The sequence below is a fragment of the Myodes glareolus genome, chromosome 3 (assembly GCF_982192425.1).
Source record: "Myodes glareolus chromosome 3, mMyoGla1.1, whole genome shotgun sequence".
NCBI lineage: Eukaryota > Metazoa > Chordata > Mammalia > Rodentia > Cricetidae > Myodes > Myodes glareolus.
In genome coordinates, this window is record NC_142028.1 from 93,678,037 (window position 1) to 93,696,923 (window position 18,887).

At 41.8% G+C, this 18,887-nt stretch overlaps 1 protein-coding gene across 5 annotated transcripts in view; it reads right to left on the bottom strand.

The window, feature by feature from the left end:
• The window catches only part of Nfia (nuclear factor I A), a 347,196-nt gene that overhangs the window by 103,966 nt on the left and 224,343 nt on the right, over positions 1 to 18,887 (bottom strand). For all 5 annotated transcript variants that reach the window (XM_087904820.1, XM_087904823.1, XM_087904824.1 and 2 more), the window contains one exon: positions 9,929 to 10,003. In XM_087904820.1, the coding sequence (XP_087760946.1) occupies positions 9,929 to 10,003 (75 nt within the window). The remainder of the gene's footprint in view (positions 1 to 9,928; positions 10,004 to 18,887) is intronic.

An 18,887-nucleotide genomic window follows, 5' to 3' on the forward strand; every position in this document is an offset into this window, starting at 1 on the left:
ACCTCACTCACTCAGCCATGCCTTGTGGATACAAGTTAAGGAACTTGTCTGTGTGTGTCTTTGTGAGTGTTTGTGTGTGTATGTGTGTGTAGGCATAAGCAAAAGAAATATGAGATATAAGCGCATAAATTTTTATTCATGAAGTTATGCCAACCTTATTAAAATAGGCTGAATTCACTGATATTGTGTTATATTCCACTTTGAATCATAAAGGTTTACCTTTAACAGGTAACTACTGTAAGTTTAATGTGTAAGTTATTCCTACTCAGGCACTTAAGTGCATATAATATGTCTTGTGCAGGAAGTAAGACTTGAAGCTTGAGGAGCTCAGACATAATCTCTACAAAGGATGAGCTATCTCTTATTTACATATCCCTCCTAACATACAGCATAGGTCATTTCACAGATTATATATGGAACAAATGTTTACTGAATGGCACAACAATCAAATAAGCATGCTAATTAAAACAGTAAAGGACTTCTGTCTGCTGATTTTTATAATGTGCCAGATAATGTACATAAAATATATAATTTTATCCTGTACTACCCCTAGCGAACATATTAACATAGTCTCATTTTTAAAACAGAAAGTAAGTGGTGATGTTTAGCAAAGTGTGCAGGAATAGCACAGGGATCTCATCACAGGTATTTCTAGATCTCTGCCTAAAGGAACAGGGAGCCATATGCCTGTTGTCCTTGTCCGTGCTGTCTCATGGTCACTGGAGAGATGTGTTTCATGATATAAGCTACCACCATATAGTAGTAAGACTTTTGTGTCTTCTTCATTCTTCTCCAGATTTTCAGCATGAGGAGTTATAGGTAGTTATAGTTATAGCTGGATGCAGCACCTCACACTTGGTCCAGGAGAGCAGCCCTGGGGCAGTGAATGATGCTCACTGATCTCTTGCATTAGTGGCTTCTGCCTTTGGGACTGGAATTGATTTTCTGCATCTTAGAGCATCATCTTGTCTTAGCTTTTGGTTGAAGTCAGATGTGGTACCCGTTTAGTATAAGATAAAGCCTCAGTCATGGGATTCAGTCTTCTTGACAGGGGATAGATTTGATGGCATAAAAGGTTGTTTTACCACAATGATCTATAAACCATGGAAGGGCTTCTACACATAAGCTCCTTCCAGAGGAGTACACTAGTATTGACCATTAGCTGTATCAGCAGAGTCCTTTCCTAATAACCTGCTAATTGCCTGTCTACAAAACAGCAATAACAAACAACAGTAACAACAACTGAATCATTTTTAGCAAGAACTGCTTCATTTTTCCTCCTCCACTTACTGGGTGTTAATTATGTACTCCTATTAATCATATACTGGGTGGTTCAGCTTAGCATCTGATGTGTGGAGCAACTTTTCTGAGTGTGCTCACTCAGTCTCATCCCAGACATGTCTACAGGCTACCAACAACAGTCTTTCCAATTCATGACAGTTAGCTATGATCAGATATCCCAAACCAACTCTCAAAACACTTTGGGTCCTTATTGTGGGGCAAAAAAAAATTTCTATCAGGCTTTTGGAAATCAAAAGGAAGCTTTTCAGCTTCCCAGTGTTACTCATTGGATAGTAATATTGTTCTTCAAAGTGAGGCTTATGAGCAAATAATGATTTACTAAAGGGCACATTATCCGTAGTGATCTCTTGAATTTTTTTCCTCATAAATAGAAGCATTTTTTAAATACTATAGAATTATGCATTACTTAAAATGCAGATATGGTTAACCCATTAATGGCTGACCACTTAGAACCTGCAACATGTCAGTGTCAGAATGAGGATTTTTGAACACCCAGTTACCAATTAAGTACTTATTAGCTACCCAGAATGCTGCAGAAAGGTAGGCTTTGGCTAATACCACAAGGATTAAGAATGTTCTAGATATATGAGTAAGAACAGTATTGGTATGTTCTTATTTTGTCACAGTTAACTGAAGTGAGTACCATAACGGTTGTAATAACCAATTATTAGGACTCAATCCTAAAGTTTGTAATTCTTAATTATACACATGTGCATATTTTTAAACAATTTGCTGATAGTGGTCAGCTCAAGGATCAGCTCAAGAACACACAGGAGATGGTCAAGGGTAAAGGCTTGATTCATAGCATTGATCATAGTAATTACCATTATTGGGCTCTCAGTAATTCAACCTTAGGGATCCTCTTATTTCACCTCTGCTATGTTCCTGAGAGGCAACACCATTTTAGAACTCAGATTTATGCTCAGCACATAGCCAGGACTTTAAATATTTTATATTAAATAAATGATTATAACCTATGAGAGAAACATAGACAAGCAGCATTATAAATGCTTACCAAAGTCCTATAGCTATTAAGTTTTAAGCTTTCATCACCAATATAAATCCTGAACTACTCATGGAACCATATAGCCATTTTGATCACGGATAGTCTGCGCTAACCACAGAAAGTATAAGCAGAGGTGACTTAGAAAAGATTAGCAATTGATTGACCTACAAATAGAGACCATGACAACGAATTAGAACGTTCATCAAGGTATTATGTGCACTTCTTTTCCCAAGGTCCAGTGTCTATCATAAGAGTACTCAGAATCCGGTAAACTTAGCAGAGGCTTCAGTTGAGGATAGAGAGCAAAGAGCCCAAACCCAGTCATTAGTGGCTCTAACCAGGACTGGCAAGGGTGGAAGTGTAACAGAGCACAGGACACTCATGCCCAGTGCTGCCCAGTGCCAGAAACACACTCCCACCACTTGTAACATGCACAGTAGTGCACAAACAAGGGCCAGGACATATATCCAACACAGGGCACACGCATGCCTAATAGTAGGGCAGGGCCAGCTGAGGATAAAGCCAACATCTGGGTGGGGTCACCTTAGTAGCTCATCCCGTTTGGTTGGTGAGGTTGGGATAGAAGTAAGCTGAGCCACACATATGTGAATGGGCTTCCAAGGAAGTGGTAGGAAATCCTAGTCCCGCCAGTCCCTCTCATTTGCTTCTTGCTTTTCCATCCAGACACTTACCCCAAATGAGTCAAAGGAAAAAGCTGTATGACAAAGCATTCTTCAGAAATAATCCAATTTCAACATTTATTTTTAAAGTGTATTGAATTATACTGGAGGAAATCTGTTAAGTTAAGCCAGACAGACTGATTTTTTTTTTTTTTGCTTCCTAAGAGTGTGGCAACATTTATTATTTTCTCTCCGTGTGGGGGCTTGATTTAAACTAGAAAAATGTAGCATTTGCAATGCTGTAATACATTCAGAATAAAATAGCTTAGCCTTGAAAAAAAAATTAAGGGACTGATCAGCACTTCCTATTATGTAACTGACTTAACACATTTTCTTTAAGGGCTGCATTTTGGATGTAGACATGATCTTTTAAAAGGCCTTCCAACCTATTGTCCACTGCACACCGTACCTTCTTTCCAGAAGGGATGGCTCTGGCTTCTACGCCTAAGACGTGTGACGCTCATTTTAAAATTACTAGTAGAGCCTGCTATTGACCATCTAATTATGCCGAGTTCCATTTATAAACATAGCTAACCACTGAGTTTATGGAGACTTTTTGTGCGGCTTTAATAGGATATTGATCGAGAGCATAGTTTGAGTGGCCTGCCATTGAATTGTGTAATGGCAAACAAAGGCAAGGTCATAGCGACTGCTCGTGCTAGGGCCGGAGTCTATTTTTTATCATCGTCTTTTTGTTTCTTCCCTTAATGCTGAAATCCAAATGGTTTCTTCCAAATGAAGACCTTGCTTAAGGATATAAATTATTTAAAAAAAATAACTTCTGTGTCATGGGCATTGTGATTGTGTGCCTGAACAGAGAGAGCCACCGGGCTGCCTGCTCAGGCAAGTTTCTAAGTTATCCTGCTTCAGTAAAGGCAGAAAGAACGGCAGCCATTTGAGTGGTGTCCCCCCAAAAAATGGGGTATCGGAGACTTCTCCTTCTCATCTGAGATCCACTTCTTTATTAGTCTTTCTACATAAGAACAATTTGCATTTTCAAGTTTTAGTTTATTCCTACCCGTGTCTTCTTTTCTTACTGTGCCTTTCAACCGAGTTAATCCTGCTTCAGTATTTGTGCCATTTGTGTCAGGTTAGACTCTGGTCAGTGGTTCTCACAAAACTTCAGGCCTGAAAACCTATGTGCACGGGTCTGGGCCCTGGAAGCCACACTGAGGACTTGCAGATGAAGTCTAAAAAGGAACTGTGTTCAGAACTCCGTCATTTCTGTGTGAGAATATCAACAATGCACAGGCCCAAGGCAGGAAACAACCACTAGGGTGCCACCTCATGCCAGGCTGAGGCACAGGCCTGTTCCATCCACTGCCACTCTCCACTGACAAACAGCTCAGGAACCCCAAGTCCACCGGTTCAGCCAGGCTTTGTGGCGGAGCCAGGGCAATTCATCCGCTGGACTTTAATAGATTCTGCAGCCATGCAGCAGGAACCAGAGCACAGGCTGAGGAGCTGAGAGTGGTTTTCACACCCAAAGATTCTAAGGCCAGCCACAGTGTACTGAGGATCCTGGCTTTGCAGAATTCCAGGGCTGTGAAGTCATCCCGAGCCACGAAGTTTACTTAACCCTTGCAGCCAGTTTGGGTGTACAAGCCGCGCTGGCAATCAGAACCGGCCTACTGGAGGCACAATGGGCTGTGTGTATCTGTGGTTTCACTCTTTCCCACTGAGGCCTTTAAGGTTTCAGAGTCAACTCCAGCAACTTCAAGGGAAACAGTCAGCACTTGAGAAGGAAATGGGCAGTAGTGGAGTTTGGAGCCGGAACTTTTTGAGCGCACACCAGGAGGGACATTTGGCAACCGCGGAGCACATACTTTGAGGAAACGCTGGCACAAAATAAACAAGAGTGGGCTTGACAGAGAGCCCTTGACGCGGCACATTCAGCAGCCAGCAGAATGGGCTCTCCACCGCAGCTCGTGGGAGGGGCCTATCTGAAAATGCCTGTGGAGGGCTTTGTGTAATAAAGCACCATCTCAACAGATGGCTCCTGTCTCCTCCTTCATGGGATTATGCTAAAACAACCTCAGTGATTCGGAACCACAGTCCGCTCTCGGGGGAGCCTCTGCCCTGTACTGAATTCTTCCTTTTCTCCGGCCCAGCATGCAGTGCTGTGTGTTTTCTCCCTCTTGTGGAACAAGGTAATAAATAACGAGACGGGGTTCAGATGGTCCCGCCACGTGTGGAGACAGGCAACAGAACAAATCCGTCCTCTCAGCTACAGTACTTCCTTTGCTACAGTTCACCAACATCGGATGATCATGACAAAAATGAAAAGGAGGAGACAGAGATGAGGGAGTTCCTGGGTGCCTGCAGCTCCCATGGGCCAGCTGGAGTCCTGAGGTCAGCAGTTCCTTGCATCTGATCCAGGCATTTATCGTCAGGCAGCTGGGTTGTCTAGTCTAACTTTCACCTAGGAACTTGAGTTTCTCTGCCCTTGCCACCTTGGAGGTGGCATGGTCACAAACAACACAATCAGCGACTCTTCATTTGCAAATACCGAACTGGCAGGCCCCACTCCACTACAGTGAAAACCTCACTAGACTCCTGGGGAAATAAATATTTCTGTGATCAAATGGAGAAGGCTAACACTAGGTTTCTGGAAAGAGCAACCCCTCAGTGCCAGAGGATCATATTTGAGTTACATGAAGTATCCACACTGTGCATGGCCACATCTAGCTGTGCCTTTGATGAAGTAAAAAACCAGGTCAGGTTGGATCACCAAGGAGGAAATTCTGAGGGAATAAGGAACTCTGATATGAGGGTCAGTGAAATATACCCACATAAGGGGCAAAGCAACAGAGCGATCCAAGAGGTGTGCGCATGTGTGCCATGTGGGTAGGCGGAGCATAGTAATTCAGGACAGTGAGACGATCCTGCATGACACATATGGAGATACGCACTGTTACAGCTTCGTGGAGACATTCAGAATGGATACCAGGAACAAAAGCACAAGAGGAAATCCCAATGCAAACTCTACACTTTAGTTAATAATTGTGTGTCAATATTGGCTCACCTATAGTAAGAACTACCCAAAGCTGTTAATAACAGAAGAAACAGTTAGAGATGGGGCATGAGGGACTCTGTGTTTTAGTAACTGAAAATTATAAACCTAAAAAACTGCTCTAACATATTTTTTCCAGGACTGGTGATGTAGCTAATTGGTGTGGAACTTATCTAGCATGCTGAGACTCTGGGTGCAGTGTCCAGCATGCACAGCCAGAATTAAAAATGTGAAGAGTACTAATTTAAAACAAGTTGTGTTGAAAATGAATCTAGGGAAAATATAATTATGTATTTTACTTGTTCAATTTTGCATTATAGCAATCCTTTAAAATTTTCATTACTTTAAAGATATGCCACCTCAACAAGAAATGATCAATCACTCAAAGCCCAGGATCCTTTGGTCTATTTTACTCTATGATGGAGTTATAGGAACAAACACAACAAAGGTTGTGATGCTCCGTGTCTTTGAGTACCACAGCATCCTTCATCTGTGAAAAGGGACAATGACCCAGGCACAGAAGTGCCAAGTGAAGCAGTGTACAAGGTATGTACTTGGTAAATTCTCACTCACATAATTTTTCATATCCAAATCAAACAATGCAGGGCTAACATCCTGGGTCTCAGCAACACATTGCCAGTTAGCTTATTCCTATTTCAGGGATGCAGAATGCTCCTCAGCCCCGCTTATCTGCAAAAATTCCCCTACAGTCCTAAAACAGGGGCTCAGCTCTCCCTGTGTGGGTACAGGCAGAGAAGGGGCAACATATTTCTGAGGAATGAGCAAGGACACACCTTCTTTAAGCGACTCGGACGGCATGCTCTGCTAGTTAGCTTTTGTCAGCCTGACACAAACTAGAAAGAGGGAACCTCAGCTGCGGAACTATCTTCATTAGATTGACAAGTGGGCAAGTCATAGGGCATTTTATTGATTAATGATGGATGTGGGTGGGCCAAGTCCACTGATCATTCCTGGGCAGGTATTGCTGTGTCTAAGAAAGCAGGCTGAGCAAGCCAGTAGACTGCATTCCTCTGTGGTCACTGCTTCAGTTCCTGCCTCTAGGTTCCTCCTTTGGCTTCCTTTGATGATTGAGTGTGACCTGTAGGCAAATAAACCCTTTCTCCGCCCCCTCCCCCCCTTTTTTGGTCAGACTTTATCACAAGAATAGAAACCTAACTACGACATAATGCCTTTGAGAAAAGTGTGCAGGCTGATGTCCAGCTTGGAGATCCCTACTGCCGTAGCCAAGGAGATTGACAAAATAAACCTTGACAAACCTAGATTAAAGATCTACGAGGAAGAGAGGGTCTCTGGCATACAGTTGACCAGTTTGGCCTGAAGCCACGGTTTAGCTGATGCGGCCCGGTCCTGCTCTTGCCAAACAGCTGCACTCAGCACAAGGCCATGTGTGAGCGAGTCCTGGAGCGATTACACAGCAGTGTGCAGAACCAGCGAGCACTGGGAAGCTGAAGGATGCTCACAATGCCAGGCCTTTGCTAACCAGCCCCCTACACAGGCACAGGAACCAATCCAAGACACTCTGCAAACTTAGCCCCAAGGGCAGGCATCCCCTCTGGCAATCTTGAAGGAACATGTAGAAATCACTTGGCAATCATGCTGCCTTAGACTGAGTGGAGAGCTAATCAATCTTGGCTATAAGACCTGAAAGGAAAATAAGGGAAGGGAGGAAGGGCTAGATGCCAGGGATGTTTCTGAGCTGTCTGGCCTCTTACAACCCCCAGACCTTGGAGCTCTGCTGGTAATGAAGACTAATGCAAGATTTGAGCAGCCAAGGCAGAATTAAATGGGCTAAAGCTCTAATATTAGAGTAAAAAGGATGTGTTTTTTTTTTAAAAAAAAAAAATCAAGGCTATGCTTGGATCTCAATTAAGCGTCAATAAATATACTTCCCTCTAATGCTGCTATGACTGATACACTCTGATAAGACATACTCTTTATATGCTCTTATTAGTAAGAGTATTAAAAAATTTAGAATATTGACAACCTTTAATATGTGTGCAGTGCTATCTGTCTATGGCCGGATCATAGACTGGCAATTCAACCATGCTCTAACTAGAGAAGCACATGTCTTCCCGTTCAACAACGCCATCTAGCTCCCCCTCAGCTGGTACTTCGGACCCCTATCATAACACAACCACAGGACCTCCAATGCAGGCAACCACCTGCTGTCTCTACTACCTCTAATGTCTCTCACTGAGGATTCCACCATCACCACCCAGAAAGACCTCATCACCAATGGCAGCCTCTCTGGCTGCCGGAATTCTAGCATGCACAGCTGCCTTTCCCGTACTTAAGCCTGGTCTTAAACAGAAAAGTTTCTAAAACTCCCCTGTGTTAGTCTCAGATTGTGGCCCCATCAAGGCTTACCTGAACCATTCACACCGCTTGACTTTGAATAAATGACTTCCACTAGATAAATGATCCTTAGGGTCACCTGTAACCTTTGTTGCAAGGATTAATTGAGAAACCCTTCCCTAAGGCCTAGGAGAGTACTAAGCAAATAATAAACGTTCAAGAACTCCTGGATTTTCCTTCAGGCTCACCTCGTAGCCTGTTTTTTGGACACGCAAGATTATTCTAGCCTGTGATGATTGAAATAGAGTGGAAAAAAAATCTAGGCTTAGAAGATCACCATGCTGGCCTGACTTTTCTTGCATCTATTAGGACCAACACTTGGTTTATCTGAGCATCCTTTCAAGCCTATAACACATATATCAGGGGCTACAAACTCCATTTCCTTCCATAAAGGGCTTGACGCTATTTGAAAGTCGTGTTTAACAATATAACTTACCTACCTTTAGTATTCTGAGATAGGTAGAGGCTATAAGAGTAAACCTTTAATATTTATGTTTAATTTTGCTTTTATTAATTAAATTTGTTGATTTATTTTACATCCCAAATATATTTTCCCCTCCTTCCTATTTTCCCACTTCCTCCCACAATCTCACCCTGCTTCCCCCATCCATTCTTCCTCTGTTTCTGTTCAGAATGGGGCAGGTCTCCCATGGGTGTCAACAAAGCAAGGCATATCAAGTTGATGTAGGACTAAGCGCCTCTCCTTGTATTGAGGCTGGACAAGGCCTGTATGAGGAAGAGGTTCTCAAAAACCAGCCAAAACAGTAGGGACAGCCCCTACTCCCAACTGTTAGGGGACCAAAAGTAGGCCAAGCTACACAACTGTCACAATATATGTAGAGGGCCTATGTCAGTCCCATGCAGGTTTTCTGGTTGCTGGTCCAGGCTCTGTGAGCACCTATGGGCCCAGGCTAGTTGTTTCTGCGGGTTCTCTTGTAATTTCACTTTAAAATTGAGACTGAGAGTAGGTGGTCACTTTAGGAATGGTTTTAAAACAGAGATGTTCCAGAGGTGTATGTGTGAGGTGGGGAAAGAAGAGACAGAGAGCCAAAGACAGACAGACTTCCATGTTCCTTGGACTATTTGAATTATGTCATAACAAACATACAATCAATGGGCCTTTGATCAACAGAACTGGGTGGTGGCACGCACTCTTCCGTCTTTGCTATAGTTGTTATTGGCAGGCTGGTAATGATCACGCTGTAATGTGCCACTCAAACTGCGAGCATTAGATTGCTTAAAGGTCAGAAACAAATTCTCTTCAATGCAGGATTCTTTAGAAACCAGAGGGAAGAGTCAAGATCTTTGAAAGCCAAGTTCATACTATGCATCCAGGACAATTGGGAGACACTCAGTATTGGCCCTGGCATAATGGCTCACATTAAAATACTAATTACTCCTAGCTTAGAAATATTGGCTTCCAAACAAACTCAGTGGCGAAGTTCCTCTACGAAGAAGAACAAAAAGAGTTTTCTCAAAGTGACGCCCTATGAGAGGAAACACAAATTGACGGCAAAAATCTGGACCAAATCAGAGGAAAATTATACTTACTTTGTGACACTCTTACTAGCTCGGTCACACTGAAAACACCTGATGTGACAAAACTGTCCTGGAAGCCCAAATGTCCTGTGGAAACAAAATCAGAAGAAAACCAAGCGTCAGAAAGAGAAAGCGTCCACCAGTACCAGTGTAAACACCTGTCTGTTATGATTAAGCATGTGAGGCCTAAGCGCACACTCAGCTCCCTCCATGCTCCTGTGGGAGGGCACAGTCATTTGGTGACAGAGACAACTTTTGGGTTGAGTCTGGAGGTTGTGGAAAAGTTTTGAAACAACAGCTGGGTGATTTTTGAGATGGTTAAAAAAAATCAACAGGAAATCTGAAACAAAAGACAATTTTAAAAAGAAAGAAAGGAGAGAGATGATCCCTGAGGCTTAGTCATGGGGACGCAGAATCCCCGGGAATCAACGAGGAGAGTCTCCAATGGTTTGAAACATTCACCACAGGAGTGTCTGACCAGGTTTAGTTGCCTGTTTATTTAAATCAAATGAGGTTTAAAGGTATTCCCTTCTTTTCTAGAGGCCCTACAGAAGAAGTTCTGGAAGAGCCAGACAGGAAATGCAAATTCAGTCTTGAAATGTGGAAAGAAGTCATTTTGTACATAGACACAAATTCATATTTGCTGAGAGAAAAAGGGCTTCGTGTTAGTTGTTTTATTATAAAATAGATATAAATGGTTCAAAATTGTTTCATCTTTAAATTTTGTGTTTGCTTAATTTTAACTGAATGTGATTAATTTTCTCTAAAATATCTGATTTTACACCCCACGAACATTGTACAACTTCACGGGGTATTTAAAAACATTTAAGCTTACAAATAGTGAGGGATGCACAGTCTAAGACGTGTATTCTGGCAACTACAGGTTTCGTTCTGTATCTTACAAGGCATATTCTACTCGAGAGATTTGTTCATGAAGTCGGCTTACTCTTTACCTGCTTTAAGTGTGATGCCCTGGAGCAAGTGTTAGCTGAAGATATTAAAAAACAAAACAAAACATTGTTCTTTTCAGTAAGACACACACCTTAAGAGATCCAGCCTGAGAAAATAAGCAATCTGTATGTACAGCAACCCATCAGTAAGATGTGCATGCTTCAGGAAAGCTAGATTTCCCACACTGCTGAGGGGAAGCAAACTCAGGAACTTCAGAGCATACATACCAGAAAGATTGCTAGATGCCACACCCAGCAATGCGCAGAAGGAGCCAAGTTCTAGAGGGTCATTAGCAGAGCTATGAGTTCTTTTGATTACAATGGAGTTTTGAGGAAGAAAGGATTTTACTGCGCTTTAAATTTTTCAGTTAATTCTGATATAACCCGGGATATCCATGAGACCTAAGCTTTGGGATATATCCCAGTCATAACCCTCTGTTCAAAATGAAACGGCAGAAGTTCACCTTAAACGTTCTGAAGGACTTTTACTTATCAAAATGACCTACAGACGGGTGTATCTAGGGGATCCTATTTAGTAAGAGCTGAAGGTACTGTCTCTTGGACCGAGAAGTAAAAACTTTAGCAAATCAATAAAAAATTCTCTTAAAGAGGTCTTGTCAAAACAGACCATAACATTTCTTTTTCACTGGGCACCATTAAGATCACGTTTACCCCGCAGGTCATAATAAAGGAAATCCACTACAGTGTACATGAATGTGGACTCGATGCGCACACCATCCAGGAAAACACGGCTCAGTGGGAAGTGTGGTTCTTCCTTATCTCTTTTTGTACAAGTTACGGGCTGACACTTGCTTCAGTACCAAACCCTGGAAGCCTGTATTTTCAGGAAAGACTAATAAGAATTTCTGAACTAAGTAAGCATGAACACAGACCCCTTAATTCAGCCACACCAAAGCAAGTCTATCTTCAAGCCTAGTTTGAGTTTGATGCGAGGACTCAGGGGCAGGGTGACCTTTGTCATCACTCACTGAGCAAACAAATTTGTGGAAACTAGATTCATGCTTAATTGGTCTACCGAAGGGATTTTTATGCCTCAAAGTAGCTAGTGAATATTTGTGAATAAAGAGATAAGTGAATCTTTAAACCAGTGATGCTCAAATCTTTTCCTTTGGCCCTCCTGGATTCTCAACTTGTAAACATCTAAGCATCTACTGGACATGCTATGCAGACATCTCATAGGTAGCCTTAGATCCAACATGTCCAAAGTCTTTGGTTTTCTGTGATTTGGTGTCATCCTCCGTCTGCAGTTATACAATTACCTAAACTCATGTTTAGTCAATGTCCACATTGACTCAATTTCCAGGATATGTGGTTCCACCTCGCATGTGTCTTCTTTTCCTGAGACTGAGGTTGAGCGCATGCCCAGTCCTCGCCACCACGATGCTCCAAACCGTCTGCTGTCTACTATTCACTGACTTGTCTGACATCCTCATGGATTCGTTCCCTACTCTGAAGCCAGAACCATCTCACTGACTGGCAGAGCCAACCACTCGGTCACTTAACACACATTTACCGAGCAGCTACCATGTGCCGGGCACGGTGCTGGACCTACAGTCCCGAATTTCGGAGAATTTGCAGTTTGGTCATAGAGACACATAAAAGTGTTTACAACAGCTTGTTAGGAAAAATGTATAATCCAAGTGACACGAAGGGCAGTAGCAGGGGTGGCGAGGGAAACCCTTCCCTAGCACTGTCTGGAAGGTGTTGAGAAGACAGCTAGGATGGAGAGTTGGCGAGCTAGCTGGTAGGTAGACAAAGGCCCCAAGGAGAGTAGAAGTACGGAAGAACCTGAGATCAGTCCAACCTATTCAGGGCACACTGGCCTATCAGAAACCTTGCGAGGGTCCCGCAGGTGGAACACCAATTCCTCATTTGTTTCTGACTTTTTTCTTACAATAAAGTTGAACTAAACCAAGCCCTGGAAAACTAAAAAACTAAAACACTCAAATATAACACACACACACACACACACACACACACACACACACACACACGATATATATATATTCCAAACTGAACAGGACTAGCATAACAAAACCCATTTCCATGTGACTTCTGCTGGAGAAGGAGCCATTGGGTTTTCTGCTAAGATATGCCTGGGGTATGCACAATGGCTGCCATTCTGGTGCACTGTCTGGGAAAGCAAACAAAAGCAGAATCAAAGGGCAGAATTGTTCAATGAACAATGACACCTGTCCCGAAGAAACCCACTCTCAGAGTTAAACTAGGATCAGGAGGAGACAGAGAACATCACTGCAAAAGGAATTTCTCTTTCTATGGGTAGCCAACTGTCTCAAGATGGAGTGGACGGGGAAGGATGTGGATGAGCGTATGCAAGCCAGAAACATGAAAACAAAGAGTGTGAAGTATTTCACATGCCCCCACAGTAGCATCTCTCCACCGGATAACTGAATGATCAGACAGATTTTATTTATAGCTTGTCCCTGACAGACAGAAGGGTTGTGTAAACACTATTTAAGTGGCTAGTTTTGCTCCTTCGCTAGTTACTTGGAAACCCAGTGATGAACTCTGTTAGGTGACAGCAATAACGGGAAACCTAAGAAATGGTGGAAAAACTGAGACGGTGGACACAATGACTAAGCACCCCGGGCAGATTAATCTTTCTTTCTCACACACACAGAGTCATACAAATGACTGGCAGGGAAATCACACGGACCAGGTTGCTCTACGTTTATTGCAAGATGAAGAAAAAGTGGAAACAAAATTACAAAGTAAATTCTGGTAGTTTGAAATTCAGATGTTACTAATGTTAAAGATCTCTGTGAACTCCGGAACTGAGTAAACCCAGTAAACTCCGGAAACGCCTTGGGATTTCCATTTTGAGCAGGGCCTCTGAGAAATGATGGGAAAACATGGGCCGTTATTCAGCTCACCTGGCATGATGCAGCATTAAACTATTGGACGGTCTAGCTCTAAATCCAGAACAACTGTATAGGAGACTGAAATAGAACAGGTCTCTTTTAATTTTACATAAGATGGCTCGAAAGTTCCTTCACTGAAGTTTGCTCAATGATTTTCCAAGTAGAACACAGGTTTCAATGCCTAGGAGTTAACTGTTCCCAGTGTGGAGGGAGGAGCCCTTCTGGAACAACAGAATGTGAAGAGACACTCTTTTGTAAGTACTCAGAAAAAGCCTTTCTCTTTACCTCAATGATATCAGCAATTATTACGGAAAATGTCATTCTCTGAAACCAAATCTCCTTTTATGGGAGGACAGAACATCTATCTACCTTTGAATGTTAAGGCAGGAAAGGAAAAGCTAGACTTTCTGAGATGTGGTGATCCACTGAACTGCCTACAGGTTGGGGAAGAGAACCAGGAACAGGGCGTTGTGAAGGCCGGCCATTAAAGGCCAAGAGTCTCCACCATGAAGTTTGTATCTAAGGAGGACACAGATAAGACTTTATACGACACTCGACATTTTTCATGTTCAGATACCAAGGCCGTCCCTGTCCTGAATGATCAGGTCTCGCCTGGCTGTGGGTGCAGACTGACTGCAGTGTGCAGCCAGTTCTGTTAAGTGACGACTTCCATTCTCCTCTCTTCCTAGCAATTGAGTCTCCACCATTAGTAAATCACAGGCTAAGAAGAGAGCCTTTCCCAGCCGTATTCCTCGGTGATCAAGAAGGAAAAAGATCCCTTATTCTCACCCTATCACATTCCAGGAGTAAGCTGGGTGTCCTGGGATGTTCAGTTCCATAAAGAAAACTCCTTCCTGGAGGTGATGTCCTCCTTCTGTGCACTGAACAAGCCTACAGCACTCAGGGGATACAGCTCCATGTATTTCATATGTGCTCAATAAATAAGGTGAAGTTAAACTTGACTTTGCCCCAAAAGGTCAAAAATCAATAATGTGAAGTTTTAAAGGATTTCTGTTACACTTGTCCGTTGTCACTAGTCTCCCCCCTCATTGGCATCATCGCTCCGCTCTGTCAACAAGCCAGAAGGGCTGCTGTAGCTTACAAACTTATACTGCCAAAGGGCCCAGCACAGCCCAATCTCTCCGTGCAGTGTTTGGTCAGTGACTTGGATAATCTTATTTGGTGGGCCTCTACTGCAGCACATAAAGTTATTATTGACACTGCAATAGTTACTTCTGTACTCAATCTGATATCTCAGAAAGCAGGTCTATTAGGAATTAAATGAATGTATTGACTTCTATGAGTTGAATGAAGCCAAATTCTAACTTGAGCCTAATTTATATTATATGATGATTAAGGTATTTGGAGAAATCTGTGACATTTCTGGTTGCTAAAATAATTCCTTGTATTAAAAACGTGAAGAATTCACATATCTATTTGTAAAGACATACGAATGATATAATACATATTGTTTAGCTTTGAGAGTAACCTATGTGGTCATGAAACAAATATCAGTAGCATTTAATTAAACTAAATTTGATTAACTGATGATTTCACATAGTTTAATTTTTGAATAATTAATGAAAGGACCACATTGATCAACAAAACATCTAAAATTCAGAGTAATTTTTTAAAACTTATTTTGTATGTTTCTGAATATTGGATACATGACATCATGAAATAACCTGGATATGGAAGGAACTATCAAGGTCACTTACTAGTGGAAAGACCAATACTATATTTTAACAAAGATAGTTAGATTAATAAAAAGTCCACTTTTTTAAAAACAATCCATTAAGTATATGTTTCTTCCCCCAAATTTCCAAATATCTTAATTTTGCCCTTTGGTAAAGGCAAAATAAATTTCTCTCTCTCCCACCTTTCAAATACCTGCGGATGAGCTCTCCAGCCAGTTCCTCTTCTCCAGGCTGGAAATCCTTCCAATCATTGTTTTGTTATGCTGGGTTTTTTTTATGATAATAAATTAACTTCCCTGTCTCCCTTAAACATTTAGACCACAACAGAAATGGATGTTTTGCAAGTGGAGACTTGTGTAAGAACAGGGAAATATTAACTTTGGGGACTATGTTTTCAAATATGCCATTGAAATATAAGCAAATGGAGAAAAATTTACATCAACTAAATTAAGCCGCTATTCTTAGTAGGAAGAAGCATTAGTTTACACACTAGATTTTTTTAAAAAATTAATTTTGATGCTTTTAAATTAATTTAGTTTTGAACTAAAAGGGGGATTTCGACCAACCTTATTGCTTTCATGTTCTAAATCAAAGCTGCCTCTAAACATGGACAGGAGCAACCGGTTATGGACAAATGGGTGGAACTATTTGTAATAACTCCAGCTTCTACTACGAACTCTTGCATATATTAGGGAAAAATAAGGAAATTTATTCCCTGAATACATCTGAAACTGATTATCTTAAATGAAACAGACATGGAACTGGATCACCTGAGGGCTACCCTGGTTCATGGGTGTAAAACAGCAGAAAACCTTCATGGCCCATCACCCTGCCTTTCCTCTTCAGGTCTAATTCATGTGGCTGTGAAACCATTAACAGAGCTCAGCTCGCTAAGCCAGCATAAGACACGGGCAGTGACAAGGAGAGACGATGACCAGCAGCTATGTGCCAATTTTAAGACACTCAAAACTGATTTTGGTTCACTAAGCATGGAAAGAAAATCATTGATGAACTGAAGCAATACATCGTTTAAAAAAGGGCTTTCAATTACGTTTCCAAGGCTACAGAGAAAGGCAAATCTAAGAGCTATTTTATACATAGGGATACGCAGTTTTCCAAGTTCTATAACATGAATGAATATTTAAGACCACAAAGAGCTTTCGTTGCTTAGGCATTTTACTTTGTACAACTCTTGCAATAATTACTCTCTCATTAATGCCGTAATTCGTGATGTTTACTCACCCCAGGGCCTATATTATACTTTTCTGCAGAAACTGTTGCAGGTTACAAATCATGTAGGCCACAATACTTCCAAGTTTGTTGGTCTAGCACAAACACAGAGTATTTTAGAATCAGATAGTTCTTTGTGAAATATAACAGAATGAATTAGACTGTTCAGGCCACATCGGGTAAGGACAATAAAGGAACACTTTTTAAGACTTTAAAGTCATGTAATGCAATTCCAGGCTGGATTTTTCTTGTTAAAAAGAAGGAAAATGGGAGTGATTGGATGAGAAAAGGGCCAATATTTGACAACAGAAATCAGCATAACCTTTTAACTGCAGCAGCCATGGGTGACTGCCCTTCGACCTTGGAAGATTATGTGGGATTTCAATGACAACAGCTGGAAATGAGCATGTGTGAGCAGAGTACAGATCTGAGACCTGGTACAAAAGGCTGAACAGTCTGGGCCCAGATCACAGTGCTCCTTAGAAACTGTTTCCTGCTCCTGGCTTAATACACTGTGAGCAAGAAAGTTGGTGAAGGGTTTTCTTTTTCCTTTTTTTTTCTTTAAGTTTTCTTTTAACTTTTTTTCCCCAAGCAAGAAATCATTGGTGGATTTCATCATCCCCTAATTTCTTCCCCATCTGTCCAATTCACATTCCCACATGAGACAGGCCCACAGAGACACAGCGATTTATTTTTTTTAACATATGACATTTCAAAGATAACGTATCTTGAAGTTTTATAATGCTTTCTTGAGTGCTTAAATGGTCTTTACCGTGGACATTTCAGTGGAAACCATCACAGAGACAGAGGTGGGCACACACACACACACACACACACACACACACACACGAAGGTAATTAGGAACTATAATTTTCCTATCAACAGTATAGAATATACTGCACATCCTCACTCACGTGGATGAACAAACACCACCTATCCTACTTTTTTCCCTTGGCGTGCAGATTCCTGCTGCTAGGTAAGTATTTCATGATTTCACCCTTTTCTTCACTTACTTCATGAATATATTAGCATTGCTAAGTCTGTAGGCTTGCTCACACAACAAGGACATAAGAGAAGATGAATTCCAAAGAGGTTAACCTAACCTGGTAGATACAGAGATAATGGCTCAGAGATAGGGTCCCTTATAATCCACGAAACCCTCATCCCTTGTGCTGAAAGGCAGATATGCTGACGCAGGCGCACTTTCACTTCTCATTGCTCTGAAACCACCAAAATGATGCCGCATGATTACTGAAAGGACACGCTGCTATGACTCATTTATGCTGTTTTGGTTTTACAATGCGCTCTGTCTTACCTTCCACCACTCTGGGTTTTGCTGATTACTCTTGTTGCAATATCATATTAGCAATTACTTAGCTTCAGAAGAGGTAGCCTTGCAACTATGCAAATAATTACCTGTGCCTGGCAAAGTCAACCTGGTGGAGCAGTACGGAACAAGCAGAAGCTGGTGGCACTGTCTTCCAGCTCAGACATGGGCCATCTGCCCACACCCTTCTATAGCAACTGTAAATGTTCTTCCAAATGAGCCATGGGACAGAGTGTTTTTCAGAACAGACCAAATCCATTTACTCTTTCAAAATTCTATAAACAGAGTATTAAGGAATTCAATCCCCAGAGAAACTATATGGGTGTTGGCCTTAGTCTCCTGGGAGCTCCTGCCAAACTCACATATTTGTCCGACTATTGGTTTATATTGTCCTTTGCCGTTCTCAGAGGAGGAAGGGCCACTGTGTGTGATCTCGGTTCACTTTAGGACTGGGTCTGGCTGGTGACAGGTACACATGATAAATGTTCCAGAAGGCTGACCTAATTTCCGTTGAAGTGAGTGTTTTGCTAAGAACATTCCCTCACAGTGTCAGCTTGCAGCAGAGTCCCGAACCTGCCAGCATCTGTTTCCACTGCTTGTGAAACTTTACTTAAAGTGGAGTTACTTTTGTCTTGTTCAATAACTTTCTCCAGAATCAGGTTCAAACCTATCTGTGTTTTAAGCCCACTTCGGGGTGTAGTCATCAAACCATGCTAAGTGTGATAGTTTTCATTGTCTGTGATTAGAAAAGCTCAAGTCTCTGAGCTAAATGCAGATTGGGATAGACCTGAAATACATTTGTCTTTTCTTGCATAGGAGGAGCCGCACGTCAAAATGCTCATTCATTTTGCCATTCACAAATTA